We start from the raw sequence: 25,873 nt of genomic DNA, 5'->3' as shown, positions 1-25,873 counted from the left end.
CAGTCCGCCACGGAGAGGCAGATCTTGGAGTCGGGTCCCCGACGTGGACATAAACGCTGTGAACCTGTCCGGAGGGAGGAACCTCCCACCAGACTGCCAAAGCAGGTCTGTCAACCGTCAAACATCACTCCTGAACATCTCATGCAGAGATAACAAAACACATGGCACAATAACACAAACGTAGGTTTCAGTGAAATCACAGAATCACTCGAAAGCATTTACAAGCTCAAAAAACTTTAATGCAAAATGCTTTCTTTAAGAAAAACAAGGGAGACTTACAATCTTTTCAATAAAATTAACGCAAATACATTTCTTTAAAACTTGGATGTCACTTCTGGGGTTAAAAGTTCTGGTTCTGTTCACCTATATATATATATAACCCGAGTCTACTTGGCTGCGGTTTCAAACGTTAACACGTACAACAACGAGGTCCCGCTGGAGGGTCAGGAGGATCCCTCTGGAGTCTCACGGTAAAATCCTGCATGTCCTGAAATCCCAGGAGAAGCAAGGCAAGCATGAATCCAGCAGCAAACTGCCCCCACAGCCAGTGGACCATCCACTAAGATGCTTTACGGCAGCATGGAAGTGCATTTTTACATTAAAAAGTTCATTTTTTAAGACATTGCGTCGATATTGCAGCAGCCAGCGTCAATAAAAACAGTGTTAATGTGGAAGCGACAACACAGGACCGTCTGCAACCTCTGTCTGGAGCCCTCAGGTGCTTTCATGGCCTCCTGCATGTTGTTGATAAAACCTTTTAAAAATGTACATTATATGGCACAAATTGGAAAAAGATTTCTTGCAAAAATAAAAAAGGGCTGATATGACTTGATTGAAATGCTTAAAAGCATCCTTTTTTTTAAAAATATATATATAAAAAGTTTATAATTTGGTCTCTTCTCTACACAGAATAAAACACGTTTAAATCAAAAAGAAAAGAAACAAAAACGATTTTTCTTAAATATTTTAGGTGGTCTGATGGTCTAAAATACATCTGCAGGGTCTTTATGAAGTATGTTAAAAGAAAAATATATATATCTATACAAATATACGTATATTTCTGTGCAATCTTTCAGTTCTTTGGTTCCTGGATCTTTTAGAGGACTAAAAGATGTTTTTGTCCCCCGGTGTGTCCTAGGTGGAGCGTTTCTCCACGCCCTGCTTGATCCCCAGCACCAGATGGACGAACCAGTTGATCTGAACCATCCAACCTTTCTCCCGGCAGATCTCAATCTGGTCCAGCAGGTGGCGCTGCGCCTCGTCCTCGCTGCGGCCCACGGTCAGCGCCTCCCGGATGTACTCGATGTCCTCCTTGCTGGTCAGCTGGGGCATACCTGAGACGGGTTTAAGGTACGTTACATCTGTTTCACAGGCGGACGGCAGGAAAACACGCGTGATGTCATCCACAGATAGGGACGGGAATTGAGCAGAATCGAAAATGGAATTGGAATCGTAAACATCGTATCAATGATTCGGTTCTTTATTGATTCCCTTATCGATTCCCATTTGGAAAACAATGAGGCAAATGGCGCTAATATGACAGGAAGTGTTTGTTAGTTAGGGCCAATCCCAATACACCCCCTACTTTCTACCACTAGCCCTCACTCACTACCACTAGCCCTAAAAATGAAGCCACAGGCGTAGGGCCCTTGTAATCTTCCCTAGGGATGGTGACACCACTTGCTACTTCACTGCGTGGTTTACGTTCGGGTATGTAAGTGACTGCGTAGTTACGTTTGCACATACGTCACACCATATCAGGAAGCCCAGAGCTAAAAGCTGTTTTAATTTCCGCTGTAGTGCTGTTAATATGTCACTTTATTAAGTTTTAATATTTTTTCAGGTGTAAAAGTAACCGTTAAGATCCCCAACCTGGGCTCAGTTTATCCAAATAACGCCTGTTAAGAAATTTGCTCCGATGTTTTCGGGATGAGAAGAGCCGCCGGCGATTTAAGGTTCCGCGTTAAATCGACGCAGAGCCTACGGCGTAGGGTACGCGGCGACGCGCAGCTTACACCGTAAGCTCTGCGTTGGTGTAACGCAGAACCATAAATCAGCCTTTATTCTAGCGAGATCTGAAGATACAACGCAACAATGAGCAAGCGAGTGATTATGCACATTCACTGAGTGAATATTATGAAAGTAAAATATGAATTTCTCGCTAGAAATGTAATCAAAACTAATTTTTTTGCTGAAACTAACTCAAAATATTGATTTTATTCACTAAAAATTAGAAATGTCTGCCATGTTTTTTTGTTTGATTCAGTCTGCAAATGATGACGTAAAGCATTCGGGGAAATTTTTCTGGCCCTTGGTCGCGAAGTCAGCATCAGAAATCCCTCGCTATGAAGGGCTAGATTCATACTCCCTAGCCCTCGTTATGTCCACTACCCCTACATGCAAAGAGTAATTGGGACACCACTACCCTCACGGGAACATGCAAAATTTAGGGGTAGGGATGAAAAGTAGGACTAGGGGGGGATTGGGACTGGCCCTTAATTAGTTACCTGCAGAATTATTAGCCAAAGACATGCTAACATTGCTGCTGGGTTGAGAATTACTGACGTTGGTCCGAAGCAGATCAAAAACGCGACATTCATTGATTGCTATTGCATGTTGGTAGAATTTCCTCCCTTTGACGAATATTTGTCAAGTATTGAAAGTTTCCCTGTTGTCGTCTTTTTACTGAAATGTAACCAGACTTTCGAGCGTCTGTATCGTTTGGGCGCCATGTTTACTACTGACTGCTGTCTTACGCACGTTGCTATGCAACATGCCTGATGACGTCATTCATGCCCACAGGAAATGATAAGGGAACTGTTTGCTTCTTTTGTACTTCTGGGTTGGCCTCAGTTTTGATAACCACCCCCCCTTCTGTTTTACACTTGAAAATCTGGAAGTGAATCTGAAACTGCGACTTCCTGCCTGACTACAAATGTCGTCAGAGTGGAAAAGCCCAAAGCAGAAGTCGTACCAGTCATGAGCATCATGGAGAAGAGGATGATGAGGAGGTTGGTGTGGTGGCGCAGGGCGAGGTAGGCCTTCACACACACATCCTGGGGCCGGCCGGAGGAAGAAAACAGGTGTTAGAGGAGGGAGGAAGTGTTTTACATGTCATCATCTGAGCCCCTTCAACACATTTCTGCTGTGAAGTGGCACGTTTGAATACAACAAACACGTCTCTGGCACCTGGAACTTCTGGAAGTGGGGGCTGCTTTTCTTCCCCGACGTTCCCATGACGTACAGGAAGTCTGGAGTGAGCACAAAGGGGACCCACTCCTTACTGATTCCCATGAAGCTCTTGTAGTTCCCCAGGATGTGGCCGAAGTCGATGTGGAAGAGGTTCCCTGCAGAGACAGAGAGGCCGTCAGCTTGAACTGCCACCAGCGGAGGGATGAAGGTGCCGGCGGGGCGTCACCTGATTCGGTGATCATGATGTTGTCGTTGTGACGGTCCCCGATCCCCAGGACGTACGTGGCCACGCAGTACCCCCCGCAGGAGAACAGGAACCGCTCCACGGCCTGCTGGAACTGTTTGGAAACAGAGACGCAGCTGCTCTTTACACAACAAAGCAGCTCTGGAGGACTTCTTAGGGACAGATTTGGATTTAAACGCTCAAATAACATCATTGAAGTGACAAAGAGGACGCAATCTTTTATAGCATGAGAGGAAAACGTGAAAATGTGTTTGTCTTTACAAGATACAAGAGACTGAAGACCCAACGATGCCTATAAAACCTCTGGGAAGGGACGGCTGTGATGTCCCAGACGTATCAAAACACTTCATTTATTTTATTTTATTTGATCTATAATTTCTAATAAGGACCCAAATACAATTCATATGGCACTTTTCCACTAGTACCTACTCAGCCCGGCTCGACTCACCGCCACTCGGTTTGGTTCTTTCCCACTAGGTGTCTAACGTGCCGAGTAGATACTTTTTCTGTAACTATTCTGCCGAGGTTCTAAGCGGCTGAGTCGGCTGTATCTGACATCATCACACTACAGGCCACCGATTGGTCGAAGGGTTGGAGTCAGACGTCTGAGTCAGGAGGAGGAAATCAGAGAAAGGGCGACTCTGACGGATTCTTGTTCATTTTATTCAACCAGCAATGGCAGCGGAAAAGTCTGTTTCATGATCCAACTCTGAGGTGCAGATGTTCATAAACCTGGTGCTGAGGAGAGAATTAAAAAGGGATCTAGACGGACGATAAGGAACGACCAGATCTACCAGGAGCTCTGTCTCTTCATAGCTGCTCCAGCTTTTCAGCAGCGGAGAGACAAACAAACAAAAATTGAAAAAGCGTCGCCGCTTGAAGCTTCTCTCTCTCTCGTTTTTTAACTTGATATCAAACACAAGCCACAGACCCAGCAGCACATCTATCATCTCCTCCAGGTTCTACATCTTTAGTGTCGTTGTCTTCTTCATTTAGATCACACAATCAAATACGTCACAGCAGCTTCTCCAACCTCCTACTTCTGCTCCAGATGCTGGATTGTAGTGGAAAAGAAACCAGGCCGAGCTGAGATGAGTAGAGCCGAGTAGGTGCTGGTGGAAAAGTGCCAATAGTTCCTAAACACACGAGATCCTGGATCTATGACCAACAGCCATTTTACATTCATCTGTTCATTTATCAGCTCAACACCCATCTAGAAATGTGTTTTTCTGCAAGTTCACACAGGTGCCCTCCCCAGTTGACGTCCGTCACAGCCTTCAGCAGCCGATGACCCCGTGCTTCTGTCCAGGCCGGGCTGCAGAACGGTGTTCATTATTGATCAAAAGGAGAGATGAATGACTTCAGAGCAAAGGGCACCGAGTTCTTTCTTCAATTAAGTGTCAGAGAGAAGCCTCAAAAACAGACGGTATGAAAATGTCAGCCGCACACTGGGGGGGTGTTCAGCTAGAAGTGTGTGAACACTGTGGGGGCAGGATAAGCTTCCTTCCTGTCTCTCACGCTGCCGCTTCCTCCCATCTAACAAACAAATCTGCTGAAGGAAACAAAGCCACGCTTTGATTATGTAACGCAGCTCTCCGCAGCTGGAGAGAGATGCGGGTTCCCTGGACGGCTGCTGATCGGAGAGGTCCGGGGACGTCCTCCCTTCCACCACGCTGGGAACCATCGGATTGGAACCACAGACATGTATATACTTGATATTAAAGCTGATTTCGTCAAGGAAAATTAGGACTAAATATCGTCATCAACGAACCTTTATCACGAGGAAAATGTGACGAGACGCAATGAAAATGCTGGTCATGTGACGATAATAATAATGCAATATCGTAGAGGAATAAAAACCAGACTAAAATGTAGATTACAAAATAAAAACTCTCATTTTTGTTGACTAAAACGAGACGAAATGTTCCAACAAAGATCCTTAATGTCCATGTTTTCAGTAGTTTCCTCTGGTTTAGTTCTGCTGGTGACGTTAGTCCTCAATCCCAGTCGCTGCAGCGGGGAATCAGATCCAGAAGATGCAGCTGCAGAGTTAGAGGCTGATGCCGTTAACGCAGAGCTCTAGGTTCACGTAGATTAAAAACTAAGTTACATAGAGAAACACGGGGATCTGCTCTGGGGCTGGAGAAGAAGAAGAAGATCCATCTTTGGATAAACTTTCCTACATAGATGTGGATAAGAAAACCCAATGTGTCGTTGAAAAAGAAACAGATGTGGAGAAATGCGGAAAAATAAAAATGTTTTAAACTCAAATTAGAGTCTTCTGTATCTGGAATGAATGAATTCTATAAGGTAACAATAATATAATAATAAGATAACCTTGTTTGAATTGTAAAATGGGTTTGGCTAAATACAATCTTTGACTAAAACTAGACTAAAATGGTCCTGGACAATTCTGACTAAAATAAGACTAAAATGCTCAGACTTTTAGTCAAATGAAACTTGACAAGACTAAAAGGAGAATCAAGTGACTAATGATAGCTTGACCCAAAGACTAGACTAAAACTAAAAACAGGCTGACAAAAAAGCACTACTTGATATGCATCCATACTCGTACGTGCACGGGCCACTTTAGGAGGGACACACTTAAAACCGGCTCACCCACAAAGTGCTGGAACCCTTCCTCAGACCTTGGACCACAATGACATGAACGCATCACACACTTGGGGGCCCCACTTTGTCATCTACTACACACTACCAGTACACACCGGAGTCAGACACTAAACACTGATAAAAAAGGATAAAACAAAGGAAAGAGGGAATGAAGGCCCTGATATTAAGAGCGTGGGACCTCCTTTCACATTCCCCACAACACCCGTCTGGTCCCTGGCATGTGTGCAGTCGGTAGGCGACTGTGGAGTTAAAAGCAGGAGTGTTTCCATGAGCTGGCTGGGACGGGTACATTTGCTCGGGGGTCATGTTTCTGGGTCTCTGGAAAGATCCTAGACGCTATAGAAATACAATTGAATTGAAATGTACCTTTTCCTCGCTGAGGCACTTGTCCCGGAGCCACTGACAGAGGATTTCATCCTTGAAGGCCCCGGTGCTCCCCACAACGCTCTGCTGGATGTTAGCGATAGTGGTGGCATCCTTCACGATCTCTATCATACCTACAGTGATCAGCCCATGAACGGGGAGAGAGGGTTAAGAATCAGAGATGGAAATATAAAGGAGAACATGTGAGCGTAACTCGGGGGAAACTGACCGATCTTGTTGCCCGTGGAGATGCAGCCGTACGGTAGTAAACACAGATCCAGCGACTCCGTCTCCCAGATGGACTCCATGATGAGCAGGATCTAAAAGGATGAAAAGTGCAGGGATGTTTTCCCTCCGTAACCGTTGCCCCGTGTCCCGTGTCCTGGCTGCCACGCACCTGCAGAATGAGCATGTCCTGTCTGAGGTCGTCTCCGTCCTTGAAGATGATGCCGATGGGGTCCTTGGACAGCGTGGTGGGGTCGGCCCGGATGAACTGCAGCCACAGGGGCTTCTTCTTGGACGCCATCACTTTGCACTGTTCAATCTGCATGTAAAGAGGGTCAGCTGACTGGGTCTGATCGGCGGGTTTCATTTCCTTTTTCTTTTTTAATATCAAAACAAAATAATACAAAACAGGAAACAATACAAATGCGCAAAACAAAAATGCATACAGGTACAGGACAAGAGGGGATGCTAGAAAAAAAACGAAACAAACATACAAAAAACAGTACAAAACAACAAAGTCAATGTTTTTGCTCAGATTTCCTCTACGTAGCCGTGTATGTGTGTGTGTTTATAAACTTTTTACAGCTGAATGAAGAAAAACAGAGATTCTTTTAATTGGTCCAAGTGCTCTGAGGCAACATATTCTCCCTCTATTAACTCCTCTGTCAGTAAAACCTTGTGAACTTGTCAAAAACTTGGGTGTTATTTTAGTTGCTGATCTTAACTTCCAGAAACACATAGCTAATGTCTCCAAGACTGCCTTATATCATCTCAGAAATATATCTAAAGTAAGATGCTTTCTGTCACAATCAAGACTCTGAAAAGTTGGTTCATGCTTTTATCTCCAGTAGATTAGATTATTGCATTGCACTTTTTGCAGGACTGACAAAGCAAGTGTTACATAAACTCCAGCTTATTCAAAATGCTGCAGCCAGAATTCTAACAAAAAGGTATGAACACATCACTCCTGTTTTATCCTCTCTTCACTGGCTCCCTGTTAAACAAAGAGTAGATTTTAAAAGTACTTCTTATTGTCTTTAAATCTGTGAATGGCGTAGCTCCCTCCTACATGGCTGACATGCTCACTAAATACATACTGGACAGATCCCTTAGACGGTCCCACTCTCTGGAATTCCTTGCAGCAGGAACTAAGGTCTGCTCCAACAGCCCTCTTTCAAAACCAGACTAAAAACGTACCTTTTTGCACAGGCGTAAACTCTACATGGTTGGCTGGGTGATCGCATTTTTGTTAAAATGGAATTATGGTTGTTATTGTTGTTTTTCTCTTGTCATACTTTTGTCTGTTTCTGTTATTGTAAACTTGTAATTTTGTTTGTTTATGTATTTGAGCACATTGAGTCCATGCTCATCATGTGAAATGTGCTTTATAAATAAATGTATAATTGCCTTGCCTTGCCTATGTATGCATGCACGTGTGTGGTGTGTATGAGTGTTTTCTAGATTGATTATTGAGAGGAGAGAGACAGCAGCCAAAAAAATAAATAAAGCTAAATAAATAAATACATAAATAAATGAATACATAAATAAGGAAAAATGTGAAATAAATACATAAAAAAAAAACATTATATATATATATATATATATATATATATATATATATATATATATATATATATATATATATATATATGATAAATAAAATAAATGAATAAATAAGGAAAAATAATAAATAAATAAATTAAAAAAGGGAGTCATTAATGTAGGAAGAAATGAGAGAGAAAGGGATGAGGGGGAGAGAAGAAAAGAAGAGAAGAGAGAACAAAGGGAAAAACAAACAAACAAGCAAAAAGAGGTGTGCCAGGGCGGGACTGGTCCAGACGGCAGAGCCAGAGTGGAGTTAAATACTGTACATTCAGTTGTTTGTATTTTTTTGTTTGTCTTTGGTTTCCTTTTCCCTTTTAATTCTGTATGTTTCCTGCCAGTCCAGAGTCCGGACATACTCCCAGAAAGGTTTAATTTCCTTGTATGTGTGTGTGTTTTCCTCTCACCATGAGGGCCCCGGCTCTCAGTCCCGGGTCGTACGGCACTCTGAAGCTCTCCGGCAGGCCGGAAGACTGCAGAGTCTCCAGTTTATGACGCAGCTGAAAAACCACTGATACCACACGACACACATGCAGGTCAGTCTCTTTTTAACTCTTCAATGGGTCCAAAGAACATGAAGGTGCAGTTTCATCATCTCCACAATCCTCTTCCTCCTCACCTTGTGCTGTGATGTCATACTTCTCCGCTGACATGGCTTTGATCTCGCGCGTGACTTTCTGCAGCGCCTCCGTCACCTCAACCTGGAGAGAATCCCATGGTTTCAGAACATCATCTCCCCCTTCACCCCCACTCACCCCCCACTCACACCCCACTAACACCCCACCCGCCCGGAACCGCCGGCTCTGTCACAAGATTAGCGCCGATGACTCACATCGACACCCGGCCTTCATCCCAACGTCTACGTATAAATAGAAGGTACAATCCACGGCTCGTATGTGGCATCCTACACGGTTTATAAAAAGACAGGAAGGACTCCAAGAAAGTAAAACGAGGTGAAACTGGAGCTTCACCAATATTCAGCAACGCTGCGTCTTCAACGGAAGATCAGAATGCACTTCTCACCTCTCAGTGAGAGAAATATTAATACTTGGAGTGCAACTTTTGGAGTAGGGATGGGAATCAAGAATCGGTTCTTGTTCAGAACCAGTTCCCAGTATTTAAATTCTCAGAAATCGTTTGCAAATTTTGCAAACGATTCCCTTTTCAATTCCAGTGGGCACGAATGACGCTCTGAAGTTTGGTTAGATTTCAGTAAAAAAGACAACAACAGGGCAACTTGCAATACTTGCCAAACTGATATTTTGTCAAAAGGTTAGGGTTGTTAGGGTTGAAATGCACCGTTTGATAGGATTTGACTTGAGTGTATGTGTTACTGGCTGAGATTGTTTTATTATTATTATTTGTTCATATAATGATCAGTTCATATATCCTTTTAAAAAGGCGAATTTTTATTTTTATTAGGAAAATGTTGGATATTCTCATGGAATTGCCACAGAATAATTTATGTTGTATTTTGTTTCTTCTATTTATTTTATTATTATTAAAATATCATATTGGTATAGATGAGTATTAGGGCCAAGCAGGAGAAAAATAAATATAATATTTTAGAGGAGGAAGATTTTTTTTTCTCCATTATGCACTCATTCATTATGCAAACTCGAAATGTCGAGAAAAAAATCGAAATGTTGTGAAAAAAGTCGAAATGTCGAGATTAATGTTGAAGTACAATTTCAAGAAAAAAGTCGAAATGTATTTCAACTTTATTCTCGAAATTTGGAATTTATTCTTGAAATTGTATTTCAACATTATTCATTTCGACTTTTTTCTCGAATAATAAAAAATAAATAAAAAAAAATCTTCCCCTCTCAAATATTTTTTCTCCTGCAAGGCCCTAATACTCTTCCGTATATTGGTGATGCTAACTGACCTTTTGTTGACCTTTGTTTTCCAAATAAGAATTGATAAGGGAATCAATGAAGAACTGAATAGTTAAGCAGAATCGAAAATGGAACTGGAATCGTAAAAATCTCATCAAGTCCCATCCCTATTTAGGAGCACTTGCCACTTTTTGCAGTTGGAAAGTTTCTGAGCATTTTGTCTTCTGTAAAGGTTTCACCTGCTTCCTGAAGTCCTGCAGCATGTCCTCCCCGCAGCCCCGCAGGTAGGCCTCCAGCAGCACAGCGTAGCGCTGCTGGTAGTGCATGGACTGGGCGATCTCACTGCGCAGGAACCAGAACAGGAAGTGGCCGATGCGCTTGCTCTGAGGAGAAGAAGAGGAGGGTGAGCCCGGAGAAATCCCTTCCAGGGCGAAGCCTGCAGACCAACATGAGCGCTGCTCCCACTCACCCTCAGGGCTCGCTTCAGCAGGAAGCGGACCAGAGCGCTGTCGTGGTAGGGCTCGAACTTCACCGCCTGCAGGAGGAAACAGCAACGTTCACAAGCTGGAACAACTCTGGTTTTCATTCCTGCATAAAACCTGGTAACGTCTGAGGAGCACAGTTTGAAGTCATCTGCTATGTGTAGTTTAAGGAATGGATTGAACAAATGTCTAGAATGGCTACGTTTGAACGGGTCACTTACAGAGTAATGGGGAGAGAGGATCTTCAACCTAGTTTGGGGCTCGTTTTTGACATTAATAGAGGGGATGTCTGATTAATTATGTGGCACTTGATGTAATAGAAGTGATTGGTCAATTTAAGGGTCAAATGTACATCAGATGTAAGGCACATGTTTGTTTGTTTTTTGTTGGTTTTGTTTTTGTTTTTTGCTTCTTGTATTTGTCTTCATTTAAAAGAGGACAGTGAACATCATGTATGTTTATACAGGACTGTCTCAGAAAATTAGAATATTGTGATAAAGTCCTTTATTTTCTGTAATGCAAAAATGTCATACATTCTGGATTCATTACAAATCAACTGAAATATTGCAAGCCTTTTATTATTTTAATATTGCTGATCATGGCTTACAGCTTAAGAAAACTCAAATATACTATCTAAAAGAAATTACAATATTCTGGGAATCTTAATCTTAAACTGTAAACCATAATCAGCAATATTAAAATAATAAAAGGCTTGCAATATTTCAGTTGATTTGTAATGAATCCAGAATGTATAATTTTTTTTTTTTTTTAAATTGCATTACAGAAAATAAAGAACTTTATCACAATATTCAAATTTTCTGAGACAGTCCTGTAATTTTGTGATGATATATTTGTTCTGTCCCAAAAATATTAATAAAAAAAAAAACAAGGAGCACATTCAGCTCAGTCTTTAGTTTGAGTGTTAAGCCGAGGAAACGATTAATTATTGAAAAGGTCAAAGAGCAGCTGTCGTGTGAGCTGCAATCCTGTGTGATGAGCCGAACCGTCTCCTTGAGAAGGGGGAGTGTGTTCTGAGCAGAGTAGATCCTGTACGGGTTTCTTTGTTGTAAACTCATCCATCACCTGCAGTATGATGGAATAAGTACAGGACAGGTTCACCCGCCGTCATTGTTTCTGTTGCTTCTCTCATTCAGCAACAGATCAGCTAGGTACGACGGTAACGAGTCCCGGCAACACCTCTGCAGAGGGGAGACGCCCCGAGAAAGTGAAAGGAAATATGGGAGCTGTGGATTTGAACCCCGAGTGATGAATGCTGGGTGACTGAAGGTGGTGACGAAGCAACGAGCCTCGACACCAGTGAGGAAGTGGGAAGGAAACCCAGGACAAAGCTGGATATATCTTGAGCCTCACAGCTACGTTTTGCAAGAATCCTAATCCGGCATAGCTGCTATTCAAACACTCTTTCCTGTTTAAACCAGCTGTCTTGTTTTATTCACATTAATCAGTCATGCTTGGAGTCTGTTTGCTGCGTCATCACCGGCCGTGTTGCTGAGCTGGTTCTATGTTTAATCCGCTGCACATGCTTTAACTTTAAAGCTGTAGGATTTTAAAGTACTGTATTTTTAAATCATGTTACATAATTGCAACGTATCGCTGCTTTAAACTACTAATATTAAAGGGGACCTATTATGAAAAACAGGTTTTCTCTTGCTTTAACATATATAAAGTGGTCTCCTCTCAGCCTGCCAACTCAGAGAAGAAGGAAAGCAACCAAATTCTGCAGTGTCTGTACAGCCGCCCGGATGAGCCGTCCAGTGTGATGTGGATCTACAAGCTGTTCAGATTCTGCTCCTGTCGTGACGTAACAATTTACAGAGGTTGGCCTCCGATGCGTGAAACCATGGCCACAACTAACTCTGGCCGGAACAACAACAACAACAACTCTGCCGGCCGGAGCTTCCGCCATTTTCTACGCGTCATTCAGGCAGCCAATCAGCACAGAACCTCATTTTCATAGCCCCGCCCACTCAGAATCCCTCATAGATAATGAGGTTAGAGAATGGGATGATAAAGACATGGCTCAGAGGCTGAATTTCTCATTTATTTAGCAAAAACAATCAAAAGCTTGTTTTTAAGACATTCAAGGCCTGTTTAAAATAGGGATTAGATGCCATAATAGGTCCCCTTTAATCATCTAAAGTTTTTATTTTCTTGGACATATTTGTTTAAAATCCACAACAGAAATAATCTGAGATGCTGACATCCAGTATGTAGATGCCATCAAGGTGCAGGTAACACCAAAGGGATGATTTGTGGGACATGTCATTATGGTCCATGTCCCTCATCTCAGCTGCATTGGAACTAGTGTTGTTTCTGTCAGCCTGTTTCAATTTTAGTTTGTCTAGTGTTTGGGTCAAGCTATCATTTTAGTTTGTATTAGTTTTAGTCACGTTCATTCTCCTTTTTGTCGTGTCAAGTTTCAGTCGACTAAAAGTCTGAGCATTTTAGTCTTATTTTAGTCAGAACTTTCCCATTTAACTTTGTTTTTAATTGACGTGAACCTAGAGCTCTGCGTTAACGGCATCAGCCTCTAACTCTGCAGCTGCATCTTCTGGATCTGATTCCCCGCTGCAGCGACTGGGATTGAGGACTAACGTCACCCAGCAGAACTAAACCAGAGGAAACTGAAAACATGGACATTAAGGATCTTTGTTGGAACATTTCGTCTCGTTTTAGTCAACAAAAATGAGAGTTTTTATTTTGTAATCTACATTTTAGTCTGGTTTTTATTCCTCTACGATATTGCATGAAATATGTAATTATCGTTATCGTCTTTGTTAGGACATTTCGTCTCATTTTGGTCAACAAAAATTAAGACACATTTTAGAGTTTTTATTTTGTAATCTATATTTTAGTCACGTTTTTATTCGTCTACAAATTAAATATATAATGCAATAGCATTATCTATTTAATTATAGTTATGGTCACATGACCAGCATTTCGTTGTGTCTCGTTTTCCTCAGGTGATAAAGATTCGTTGACGACAATATTTAGTCATAATTTTCATTGACGAAAGCAACTTTAATCAGAAGTCCATAATTATCTTTGCGTGTTTTATGTACTTTTATTATGACTCTGTGGTGATTCTCAGTAGCTAAAGATGGCGTTTCCTTCATTGCTGCTCCGTTAGTGACATTGTTGTGTCTGGGTGTGTCGGTGTAGTTGTGTGTGTGTGACTGTTTTGCGCTGGTTGTAATCTGGAGCGTTTGTTGCTATTTTACATCTTATAAGCACACCAGTGTTGGACGTATCAAGGGAGCATGATTCCCCCCATCAAAGGCTCTTTGTCAGTGTCAGCTGATCGTCCTGCGTATGCAAAGCTGGACCCACAATCGATCCCGGAAACACAGGAAGACCAAATCCAGCCCGTATCTGCTGATCTGTCCCTGTCTGGTGAGTCACGTGGAGGACGAGTGTAAATAGAGGAAGTGCTCCGCCGTCATCAACATGTGTTTGGCTCTGTTATGTCTTTACTCAGCGAAGGAAGAAGGGGGGGTTACCAGCCCCACTAAACTCACTGGCTGGTAGGAGAAAATGTTTTCAGACAAGTTCTGATTGAAAAAAGGAGTAAAAAAATAAAAAACTGGCTTCACTGCTCCGTGTGGACACCTGATGACTAATTATGTAAATAAGTGGATCAGTACTGATAAGAAGCACAGATTAGCACTGATGGTGGGATTCAGAAACCTTGAATGTTGGTGGTGCATTAAACCCAGAATACTAGTGCCGACTCTAAGAGATGAAGAAAGAACGAGCCACCTGGACGAGCTGAAGGAGATATCGGAGCACGTCGTCATCCTCCAGTGTCTCCAGCTTCCTGACGGCCATGGAGCGAACCTGGGCGTCCGAGTAGTGGCAGTCCAGCAGCTGCATGACCAGCCCGACGTCCAGACCGCTGCGGAGGAAACACACCCCTCAGGTGACGACCCACAGACTACACAAGCACGCAGTAGGTACAGCGACGGCTGCGTACCTGGTGTCCCAGGCGCTGCTGCGCTCCAGCAGGTGGTGCGTGGCCAGGACGTCCTCCTGCCGCCCCCAGCGGACCGAGCCCAGCAGCTTGGGGTACGCCCTGCAGCAGAGAGTCAGCAGAGTTAATGAGGATGGAGCAGGCTGTGGATCAGTCGCTCCGGTCTGACTACAGTAATCTCTCGTTTTCCGCGGGGGTTACGTTCCAAAAAGAACCCGTGATAGGTGAAATCCACGAAGTATCAACCTTTTTTTTTATATATAATTATTATACAAGGCTTCAAATTGTGGAGATCAGCCCCGCCCCACCGCGACCCCAGTAATTGGATTTGAACCGGAGAAAATGAAAAATGATTATGAAAAAAAATACAATAAGCACAGTAGGACAGATTGTGACTGGCAAGTATTTCACTGCTTTTCTGACCGTGCTGCTGCATCCTGACTCGCTCTGTAGCGTCTTTTTCTTCTAAAGCCCGCGGTGTAGGTGTGTTTTTTGAGAGAAGAACATTATAGATTATGGGTAGTTGTTATCGCTCTTTTTTCTTCTGGGCAAAAAGATTCTTATAAACCGACATGCCACCATTGGTTATATTTGAGACTGTAATGAACGATTCATCAAAGGGTCCCGTTCTTGAGCTGCTGCTGAAGTTCATAGGCCAAACATCAGCGAAAATCCAACTAATGGAGAAGATTATCGGGTTAAATTAAAAGGCAGTTGGACTTGACAGTGACCCGTACAGTTACCCCAAGAACCAGTGGTCCATGGACATTAATATTTGGCCACAAATCCAGTTTCCTGATATTTATATGTACTTAATTTCTACGCCAGGGAAATACACAAAGCTTGAAAGCATACAAAAGTCTTGACGCTTGGTCCGACTTCAAAGCCGGATTTGTTGGCGCAATTAAAGTGATGAGGACACTGAACTTTATGATTTGACCGTTTAACGTTAGCTACCCAAAAATCCAACATTACCTGATACAAAATGGGAACCGCAAATCCGCGTTTCGGTGCCTGGAATCCAGTTGTTTCTGTGAATTGCAGCGATCCATATGTCTCTCTTAAGCTTATTTTTCGTCAGTCTGTAAAACGATAACTCCGATTTCTTGCTAAATCTATGAGTACAGTCGATCCCACAACAGCTCTTTCCAATTTTAGATGTTTTCCAGTTGCTCAAACTGAAAGTCTACGCTGCCACTCAGTCTTTCTGACACTCAGTCTTTCTGACACTCAGTCTTTCTGACACTCAGTCTTTCTGACACTCAGTCTTTCTGACACTCAGTGGGCGTAACCCGCTGTGAAGTCGCATCTGTGACGTCATGCGCATTCCTGTTTGGCCAATCAGAATGCAGAACACGATGAACAATGCGAATCCGTGAAGCAGCGAGACCGTGAAAGGTGAACGGCGTTACAGCGAGGGATTACTGCACCTGGGGTCCCGCATGCAGGCGTGTCTGAAGTGCCACAGCAGCTCCTTGTCCTCGGGGCTGAGGGGGTGTAAGGGGTCCGTGGACACGATGGCCTCAAACTGCTTCTTCAGGTGGTTGGGCATCTCCCTGTGAGCCCTCTCGGCTCCGTCGGCCTCCTCGGCCCCCGCCGCGTCCCGGCCCGGGTCCCGGCCCGCGTCCCGGCCCAGGTCCCGGCTCTTGGGCAGCACCACGGGGTAGCAGTACTTGTCCAGCAGGATGGCCACGGCCATGGAGCTGGCCTTGTCCGGGTTGGTGGCCGAGGTCAGCTTGTCGGCGTTGATGCTGCTGCTGCTCTCCTCGCTCTTCTCGGGGATCTTCCACATGTGGAGGATGAACTCGCCCTGGCGCAGCAGAGAGCGGTGGTCCACCAGGAGCAGGTTCACGTAGTACAGGAGGCGACTCTTGCTCTTCCCTGAAAGAAGAAGAAGAATGATGCCTCCGTCTCTGCGGGATAAAAACACAGCCGACAGGAAGACGAGGCGGGACTTTACCGTCATGGCTGCCGGCTCCCGACGCGTTGTCGTGGTAGGAGCCTCCTTTGGAGTTGGGCGTCTGGGGCTGCTTCCCGCAGATCACCTGTGGGGCGGAGGGGGGGTTAGTGCCAGAGTGAACCAGCAGCCCGGTGGATGTGATGGGAGGATGAACATTGTGGAGTAGTGTGGGGGGGTTAGGGTTAGGGTTAGGTACCTGGAGGTTGAGGCGCGCTCCTTTAGGCAGGTCCTTGATCTTGATGTTGAACTCCAGCCAGCAGTTCCACAGAACCTCTTCATTGAACGTTTTGGACGTCGTCCTCTCCTGAAAGAGTTCATTCAAGGTCAAAGTTAAAAAAAAGTTTTAGATCGTACTGACTCTCAGAACCTACTCTTAAGATTGTGAGGAACAGATAATCGCAGTAAACTAGTCTTGATTCAGTCTCAGTTTGTTTTCTCTCTTGCAGATTTCAAAGGCTTGTGTGCCCGTTGTGCGTTATCCTGCGTTTCTCTCATTTCAGATTTGCAGCCAATCCCTCACATATATATATATATATATATATATATATATATATATATATATATATATATATATATATATATATGTTAAAAAAAAAAAAGATTAAAGAGATTAAGAAGAATAAAATGCATATATATGCTTTAATTTTTACCAAACTTGGAATTAACCATTAATATACAAGACTGTCTCAGAAAATTTAAATATTGTGATAAAGTTATTTATTTTCTGTAATGCAATTAAAAAAACAAAAATGTCATACATTCTGGATTCATTACAAATCAACTGAAATATTGCAAGCTTTTTATTATTTTAATATTGCTGATCATGGCTTACAGTTTAAGATTAAGATTCCCAGAATATTCTAATTTTTTGAGATAGGATATTTGAGTTTTCTTAAGCTGTAAGCCATGATCAGCAATATTAAAATAATAAAAGGCTTGCAATATTTCAGTTGATTTGTAATGAATCCAGAATGTATGACATTTTTGTTTTTGTAATTGCATTACAGAAAATCACAATATTCTAATTTTCTGAAACAGTCCTGTATATGCAGACAAGGTAAAAACACTTTATCCCAGTTGAGGTGTTATTTACAGGTAACACTTTTTAGTGAACCCCTGCCTCTCGCCTGTAATTAGCTGGGACAGGCTCCAGCAGACCCCTGTGACCTTATGAAGGATAAAGCAGGTAAAGAAAAAGGATGGATGGACTTTTTAGCCTCGTCAGTGTTACTGGACTTTTACCCTGTTGTGTCGCTGCTGTGGTGTCAACACCGTCACCATTTCTAATTCCGTCCCACCCTCGTCAGCCTCCCCGTTTACCCACTTCAGAAGAAATGTGTTTCCTCAATAAAAATGTAAATGTCCTTTTCCAACTGCTCCTGCTTTGCATAGAAACCATCAGGCAGGGAAAACACTGGCCGGCTTCTGGGTTCTTGTGAAGCAAAAAACATGACAGGTGACAAGTCTGCAGAGACGCTACCCTGGACCACGGGTCACTGTAGCAGCAGGTTAAAGTATGTGAACCCCTGGGAGTTAACTGTTTATTATAATTAGAATAATTTCTATTACTATTATCAGACAGAGGAAGCGGGGAAGAAAAGAAGAAAAGAAGAAAACAAAGCTTTGCCAAGTTGATTTAAAAAAATGACCGTAAGTATTAGAGTAAACTCATATCGACTGATGTCAGGAGAGCAAGCTCGGCCGTATTGAGCGTTCCCGTCACCGCCCAGACCTTCCCAGCACCAGGAGGCTGTGGCAGGACATCAAACGAGTCCTTCACACCAAGCATCTATTATTTACAGAGCCCTCGCTCACATGGCACCTTTTTAATCTTCAGGTTCCACAAAGCACTCACCTGGGCTAAGAGCTGCTGCCCGTGGAAGATGCTGGCCTCGATGAAGACGATGAACTCTGGGACTTTGGGGAGCGTTGGGATGTCGATACCCAGCACCTTGACCCTGAACTTTCTGTTACAGTCCCACATGGAGATGGTAAAGACCCGCTCGTGGTCTTTCTCGTCGATGGTCAACTGCTCGTGGGTTCCTGCCAGGAAAGGTGGAGGGATTAAGTCGGAGTGACGGGTGGCCATGTTCAGAGAAACCAAAGGGCTGCTTCTAACCTGCCACTCCGGTGCAGTCGTCCACTTGGGCCCAGTCCTCCTTCTGGACCAGATCCAGCTCGGGATCAGGCGGCGTCTCCAGAACCAGGTGGATTTCCTCCCCGCTTTTCAGGCACTGGCGGATCCAGTTGAAGTTTTGCAGGGGTTTCTCCCCGTACAGGTACTCCTCCCTGCGCGGATAAGCATTTCTCTTTAAACCATCACTTCATTTATCAGAGCAGTGGGTTTCGTCATGCTGGTTCTGGACACAAGCATGTTTTTCTGACCAATAAAACGTTTTCTTTCTTGAATTTCATTGATCAAATATTCCAGGGTGCGCCCCTGGGATGAACCCCAGGCCTCCACCTGAACCTGAAAATACGACGGGCTATATTCTCCAACACACATCTCTCAGGCCGAGGCATAAAAACGCGATAGTCTAGAATTTGTTTATCAGCAAGTGCAAAGTTCTGTCGGTGGCCTGATGTGCTCTGAAGATAACCTGCAGAGGAGGTTTTGAGTTGCCATGGTGATGCAGGAAGCTAGAGGGGGCAGTCATGGTGATATCCCGGCTTTAGGCTCAACAGAACTTAATAACCGGCTTATCTTGCGTCATAGTGAACCCCTCCGGCCTCTGAGTTACTTGTAAACCTTTAGATCCTTAACTCAGTCACGGGTTTTACTGGCGCCTGGCAGCATCCCGTTTTACGACAGCTGGCACGCATCTCAGTGACAGACTCGTGGCTTCATGCAGTAATTAAAAGAAGATAAGTGCATATAGACATGACAGTCAAATGAAACGAGGGAATGTGAGGTGACAGTCCTGCAGACTGCTCAGTTCTCATCGTTAAACGTGCCAGATATTCCTAAACCTTCTCCGGTCCCTGTTGGCTCCTTGAGCCGCCGGCTTTGGGGGGAGTTACGTAAGAGTTTGGCTCGGGCCGTACCTGCCGCACACACGCAGTACGAAGTCCGTGTCGCACGTGTTGTCAGGGATTCCCAGCAGGGCCCTTTTGTTTGCAGTCTTGGTGAAGAAGCTGGCCAGCACCTGAAGGAGAACAGAAGTAATCACCAGGCGGCGGGTAAAAACTTCCTGAACGGGGGACGGCAGATGGGCATCATGTTACCTGAGAGGGAGCATCATCGAGCGAGACCTTGATGGTCTGGCTGGCCGTGCCGATGTGGATCACCACCAGAACATGGCTGTTGTTCACCTGAGAGGAGACAGAGAGGGAGGTTAGGCCGACGGTGATGAGTGGGTCACGTTCAGAGGGGGCGTCCAGACAGCACCGGGCGATTCCTCGCCGCTAACAGGGGTCGGCTGGAAATCACCAGTCCAACATGTTGAAGGTGACCGAGGGGTAAAGTTAAAGATTTAAAATCCATCGAGGTTAGTCACCATCGACGACCTTGAACACAGAGGTCAGAGGTGGCCTTGATGGTCTCTGGAGCAACTGTCTTTAGCATTTAAATAGTTTGACCTGACGTTACCACGTCCATCACTTAGATGCTTCTGGGTAATTTCTCTTATCGTGGATTCACACCGAAAGCGCCACGGGTGTCATCGGCGTCCGGCTGCCATTAATTTTCTATGAAAGCGCTGCGAGAGGCGTCGGAGGCCACGGAGGTGTCCAGGGCGTCAATTTGAAGTTGAGAGAATCTCAACTTTATGCAAATGAGCAGCAGAGACGCTGAGGCAGCGTCCAATCACAGACCGGGATTCCCAAAGCAAGAAGCCTCAATGCAGATTGTACTTTCGTGTACACAAACTTACACTCATTCACATACATACAGTAGCAGAGCTGTGCACTAACAAACTTATTTCATCAGGAATTAATATATTTCATCCAGCAAACTGACATTTTTGCTGATTTGACTGCTGTTTTTACCTGAACTGTTCATGTGAAACACGTAACTGATGGTTGAGGAGCTGGATGGTCCCAACTATTTTATTTGCTACATTGATCCAACGTAAAATAATTAAAAACCGTGCTTATTAATCACAAAACACAGTTCAAACATTATGACCAAATCCGCTCCGACCCGGTGTGTCAGTGTTCACCGCAGACAGACTGCAGCTTCACCGGGAGTAACGACTAGCTGATGGTTGCTGTTGATCCAGGACCAACCTTGTTAAGGAGCATCAAACTCACTCTTATCTATGTGGAAATAACTCTGAAATATAAAGAAGGCTTCCCAAAGTGTGATCCATGGTGAAAGAGGAAACTGAAGATGTGCACGGTATATATACACTGTGTGTATGTATGTATGTATGTATGTATGTATGTATGTATGTATGTATGTATGTATGTATGTATGTATGTATGTATGTATGTATGTATGTATGTATGTATGTGTGTGTGTGTGTGTGTGTGTGTGTGTGTGTGTGTATGTATATATATATGATGCTTTCGGTGTGAATGCACAGTTAGGCTGGAGCCTTCCTAAACATAAAAAGGGTTACTATGACAACCAGAAACCTGACATATCTAATCCATAGAAGGATTTTCCTCCGATGATGACGTTCCATCATGTTCTGCACCCTGATGGAGGGGGGAATCTGTCCACCCATAATGCATTATTCTCCAGTTACACTCTTCCCTTGTTATCGGAGGTCTAGAAAAGCAGCATGTGAGATGAGTTTGAGCTTCCTGGCACTGAGATTAGAATCTTAAAAGAGAATTAACTTTAATATTGACGTCAGTGGCATCACTCAGACCCAGGGAGCTGAACCGGGACTCAACAGCTGATAAAACCTCACAAATGAGGAGAGACGAGAGAGAATAGTGAAGTGTTTCCACCTCAGCAGGATATGCAGACGTGGAAACGTGCACTACATGTGAAGCGTAGCTACGAGGCCGACCTTGGACAGCAGGTGCTCGGGCAGCGGCTTGCGCGTCACCCAGGTGTCCATGGAGTACAGCCTTGGGTCCCGGTCCGACAGCTCGATCCGCCGCGGCGTCAGCAGCTTCCTGCGCGTGAACTCCAGCTCGTCGTCGTGGACGTTGCTGACGTCGGTGACGTCGTAGCCGATCAGGTAGTTCAGGTAGCGCTGGTACATGAGCGACTCGTCGGAGGGCTGAGCACGCGGCACCAGCTGGATCCGGCCCACGTCCTTCTTCAGGGCTGTGGAGACACACGACACGCCGTCACCCTCACCGCCACACCCGTGTTCGTTTCATGACGAAGACTATGACGAAAAATATTCATCAACAAAACTTTTTCATGGATGAAAACTAAATAAAAACTAAATAAAAAGTCAGATATACCGTCATTAAATAATTTTTTGAAAGAGATTATTACAATTATATCTCTGTTCATCAAAAAGCAACTTCCTCTTTGTCCCAAGCTTTGAATTTTTGGTTGTTTCTCTGCAAGCTGTACTTCGAGCGATAGCAGGAAAAAGATGGTGGTATTTTGTCTTCTAGAAGCTAAACATAAAATTGCACTGTCATGGAAATCTGTTCACAGACCAAGTAGGCAGAGTTGGGTTGAGGGATTACTGCAATGCCTTGCTTTAGAGAAACTGACATATGCTGTTAAAGGGAAATATAACACATTTGAGAAGATTTATTGGTATTTCCAATGACCGGAAATTCTGGAGAAACATTTAGTCGACTAAAATCTGCTAATATTGTGTTTACTAAGACTAAAAGACTAAGACTAGACTAAGACTAAAACACTTCTGATATTTAGTCGACTAAAACTAGACTAAAACTCTTCTGATATTTAGTCGACTAAAACTAGACTAAGACTAAAACTCTTATGATATTTAGTCGACTAAAACTAGACTAAGACTAAAACTCTTATATTTAGTCGACTAAAACTAGACTATGACTAAAAGATTTCAGATGACTAAAATATGACTAAAACTAAATGGTGTGTTATTCAAAAGACTAAGACTAAAAGTAAACTAATGACTAAATTCACCCCCGACCTCAGGCTGCGGGGGTCATACCTCTCCAGTAGCGGATGCAGTCCAGCGTCTGGAAGACCTGGTGCTTGTCGTAGATCTCACACACGGTGCCCTTCTTCTGGTAGAGCAGGATGCAGTGGTCGGGGGAGTAGCGCTGGTAGAAGTCGGGGCAGAGGTTCAGGGTGACGGCCTTCATCCACACCTGCGCCTTCACCTGGGCAGCAAACACACGTCTCGGTCAGCCTGCTGCTGCTGGCCGTACCTGGGGGGTCCAGGTCTCAGCGGCCGGCTCACCTGCTCCACGGTCCAGTTCCCCGCCACCTCCAGCAGCAGCGTGTCGGCGCTGCCCCCCCCCCGCGCCACGGTGGGCAGCACGAACTCCACCGTGATCTGATCCATGGACGCGCAGGAGGGCGGCGTGATGGCTTTCTTCCTCCTCCTCCTCCGGCCTTCGTCTGGAGACACTCGGGGCTCTTGGACGCTCAGCGTGACCTGCTGCCTGTCCATCGCCTAGCTGGGACACAACGCAGACATCAACGTCAGGCAGCAGTAACTCAGAAATACAACACACACCTGAACGAGGGGAGTAGAAATCGGAGCTGGGTTCCTGTCCCAGTTACGAGTCCACAACCACACACCCCCAGCTGAGGACGATGAAGGTTTGCTGGAGAAAAGTCAAACCTAAGATTCAGGACCTGAACACTGGACTAGATCTGGACCAGTTCTGGGCTAGTCCGCCACTAGGATCGTAGAGGCACACGGGTCGGTACGACTGGTCCACGTGTGCTCTGAGGACTTGGAGAAGACACTTGACAAGGTCCTTTGGCCGCGTTCAGACTGCAGGCAAATCTGATTCACATCTGATTCCTTCTCATATCCGATTTTCAGGGCTGACTGTCCACACTGTTTTTAGCAAGTGTCCAAATCGCATCTGGCTCTGTTAAGACTGGGCCACATCACTGACTGATCTGACGGGTTGCCGTAGCAACAACTTTGGAGCGGAGGCGTCACCCAGCGTGTGTATTGTGTGACGTCATGTAATTGCGACAACAAAAACTCTTCTTTCTTCCTCTGTGCAAGGACTGCTGTTTTCGGTATCTTCCGACTGCTCCATACCTGTAACGTAGCTCCACAACTGAAAATGGGCGGGTGGTTTGGCGCACGGGTCTGGTCTGGCGTCACGTAGAGTGACGTCACGGACAGTCAAAACCGATCTGAGTGTTTGGAGCTGTTCAGACTGAGACGCATCTGCCCAAATGCGATATGAAACTACCTCCCGGAGGTGGTTTCGATCTGGTTTGCAAAAATCGGATCTCATGCGGTTTGGGACTGTTCAGACTTCAAAAGAGTCATCCAGTTCCAATCTGGATGGGCTAAAAATTGGATATTTGCTGGCAGTCTGAACGCGGCCTTTGAGGTTTTCTGTGATTCTTGTTTAAATCGTACTTCCTGAAGATCTCTTCAGTTTTCGCCCGACGATGATGACAAGAGATACGTCAGCAGAAAAGAGAAGACAAAGATATGTAGAAAGGAGTTTGAAGGAAGTTCTCAATGGCACCATCTCTGGATCCACTGACCCTGATTTTATACATTTCAAAGTATGATGACACAGGGATGTACCATCAAAAAGTAAACCGGGCTTTCGTGTTATTTGTTTCATTATAACACTTTAATACTGACAACGTTTCAAAGATTTCCTGGTTTTAATGTGTCAAAGAGCTGGAAATGTAATTTTTCTGAAGGACTTCTTCATCTTTCACCTTCGGTACTGAAGATTTCATCAGTCTGAACAGGAAGTCCAGATGTTTCAAGCCAAGATTACGATGACCTGAACCCACCTTTACCCAGCCAGGACACCGGTTTGTGAAGCGTTACCTCTGTAACTAGACAGGTTTCTGTTGGAAAGGGAAGCTGAAGCGGCACACACGAGTACGAAGAGAAAACCAGTCATCAAGTCCTGTTTCATGATGTTTCAGAAACACTTAACTACTGAAAGGAAGTGCAACGGGAAGCTCCTCTGCTCGGGATGCTTTTGCAACCCGGCCTTGCTCAAATGCTGGCACCGAACACAAGGAAACATTAATCTCAACATCTACATCTGGAGGAAATATGATGTATGAAGGGACAGAAAATAACAAAACGCAGCACAGCTACACAGTCAGCAACGATGACAGAGGAACATGTGAGTGGATGTCAAGTTTACTGACAACCTAAATGGGATGTTGGTCAAAAATACTGAAGATGATTTGGAGGTCACGTTGGCTGCTTTTAGAATACAAAGACTCATTAGTTCAGTGTGTAGACATAAAAGATGTAGTATTTGGTTAAATGTTGAGGCTGGTGGAGTTTCCCTTCTGCTTCATCAGCAGAGGAAGCTTCAGAAGCAGGAAGCAGCTCTGCCTGGATGAAACCAGAACATACAGATACATGTTAAATCTCTAAAAGTGTCCTCTCGTCCTCACCCATGGGTGTGGGTGAGAGGAGCCGGGGTGACGGGGGTGAAGCTGCAGGCGCAGCAGCTGCGGTGTAAAGCATGATTTATGGTTCCGCGTTAAATCGACGCAGGGCCTACAGCGTAGGGTACGCGGCGACGCGCACCGTACGATGCGCTCCGCCGCGTAACCCTACGGCGTAGGCTCTGCGTCGGTTTAACGCAGAACCATAAATCATGCTTAACGGTGCAGCTGCATCATCACCACCCCAACTAACCACCATGCAGTTAAAACCTCAAAAACAAACAGCCTAACTCACCAATGAACGGAGACGGCAGACACACCCGCAGCTTCCCGCAAAGGCTTCGGCATTTAGGCTGAATAAGGAGACCGAAACGCAGAGTTAAAACTGTTGTCTGAAACTTTGAGCGGAGTTTGAGGAAATGTGTCACCGCTCGCTCTGAAAGTTGTCACTTCACCGGGTAAAGTTTTCACGTAGAACGAAGCTTCCGGTTATTTTCAAAATAAAGCACCGCTGTACCGTAAACTCGGAATACAAACTGTAATAATATTTAATATATGTTAAAATGTTCAAACATTATGCATCAATTTAATTTATCTATGTTTTAAAAAGTATTTAAGTGGTGTTTATCACTCCATAAAGGTCATGACTTTTGTTTTTATTTCAAAAGTCAAGTTATTACGTCTAACTTGACGCTAGTGCAGCCCTGCGTGTTTACATTGCCCTCTTGTGGTCACGGAGAAGAACTGCCGATCAATACATGTTTAATACAGTCTACCTCCTGAAACACCAACAAAACGCTTTCATTAAAAATCTTTAACTTGATTATGTGTGCTTTGATGTCTTATTTTCTGTCTGTGTCCAATGTGGTGCTATC

General features: G+C 44.4%; 1 protein-coding gene across 2 annotated transcripts; it reads right to left on the bottom strand.

Moving 5' to 3' along the window:
• Positions 1–499: 499 nt before the first annotated feature.
• On the bottom strand, positions 500–25,459 carry pik3cg (phosphatidylinositol-4,5-bisphosphate 3-kinase, catalytic subunit gamma). 2 transcript variants are annotated; one of them, XM_061714723.1, is made up of 24 exons: positions 25,294–25,459; positions 22,837–23,056; positions 22,585–22,756; positions 21,490–21,752; positions 19,754–19,840; positions 19,574–19,674; positions 18,648–18,817; positions 18,384–18,571; positions 16,725–16,832; positions 16,529–16,613; positions 15,999–16,449; positions 14,572–14,670; positions 14,358–14,493; positions 10,565–10,630; positions 10,335–10,478; positions 8,877–8,958; positions 8,665–8,768; positions 6,828–6,974; positions 6,660–6,750; positions 6,434–6,564; positions 3,419–3,530; positions 3,190–3,347; positions 2,975–3,056; positions 500–1,334 (listed from the first exon to the last, which is right to left on the bottom strand). In XM_061714723.1, exons 2-24 carry the CDS (start codon positions 23,047–23,049, stop codon positions 1,135–1,137), a joined length of 3,390 nt encoding a protein of 1,129 aa, XP_061570707.1. In that variant the 5' UTR covers positions 23,050–23,056; positions 25,294–25,459; the 3' UTR covers positions 500–1,134. The 2 variants fall into 2 exon arrangements, with proteins under 2 accessions (XP_061570707.1, XP_061570708.1); XM_061714724.1 differs by having other exon boundaries at positions 22,837–23,052.
• Between the last annotated feature and the right edge of the window lie 414 nt (positions 25,460–25,873).

The sequence above is a fragment of the Cololabis saira genome, chromosome 23, assembly GCF_033807715.1.
Source record: "Cololabis saira isolate AMF1-May2022 chromosome 23, fColSai1.1, whole genome shotgun sequence".
Lineage (NCBI taxonomy): Eukaryota > Metazoa > Chordata > Actinopteri > Beloniformes > Belonidae > Cololabis > Cololabis saira.
Note: the sequence above shows the minus strand (reverse complement) of the source record. Positions and strands in the feature narration are given on the sequence as shown.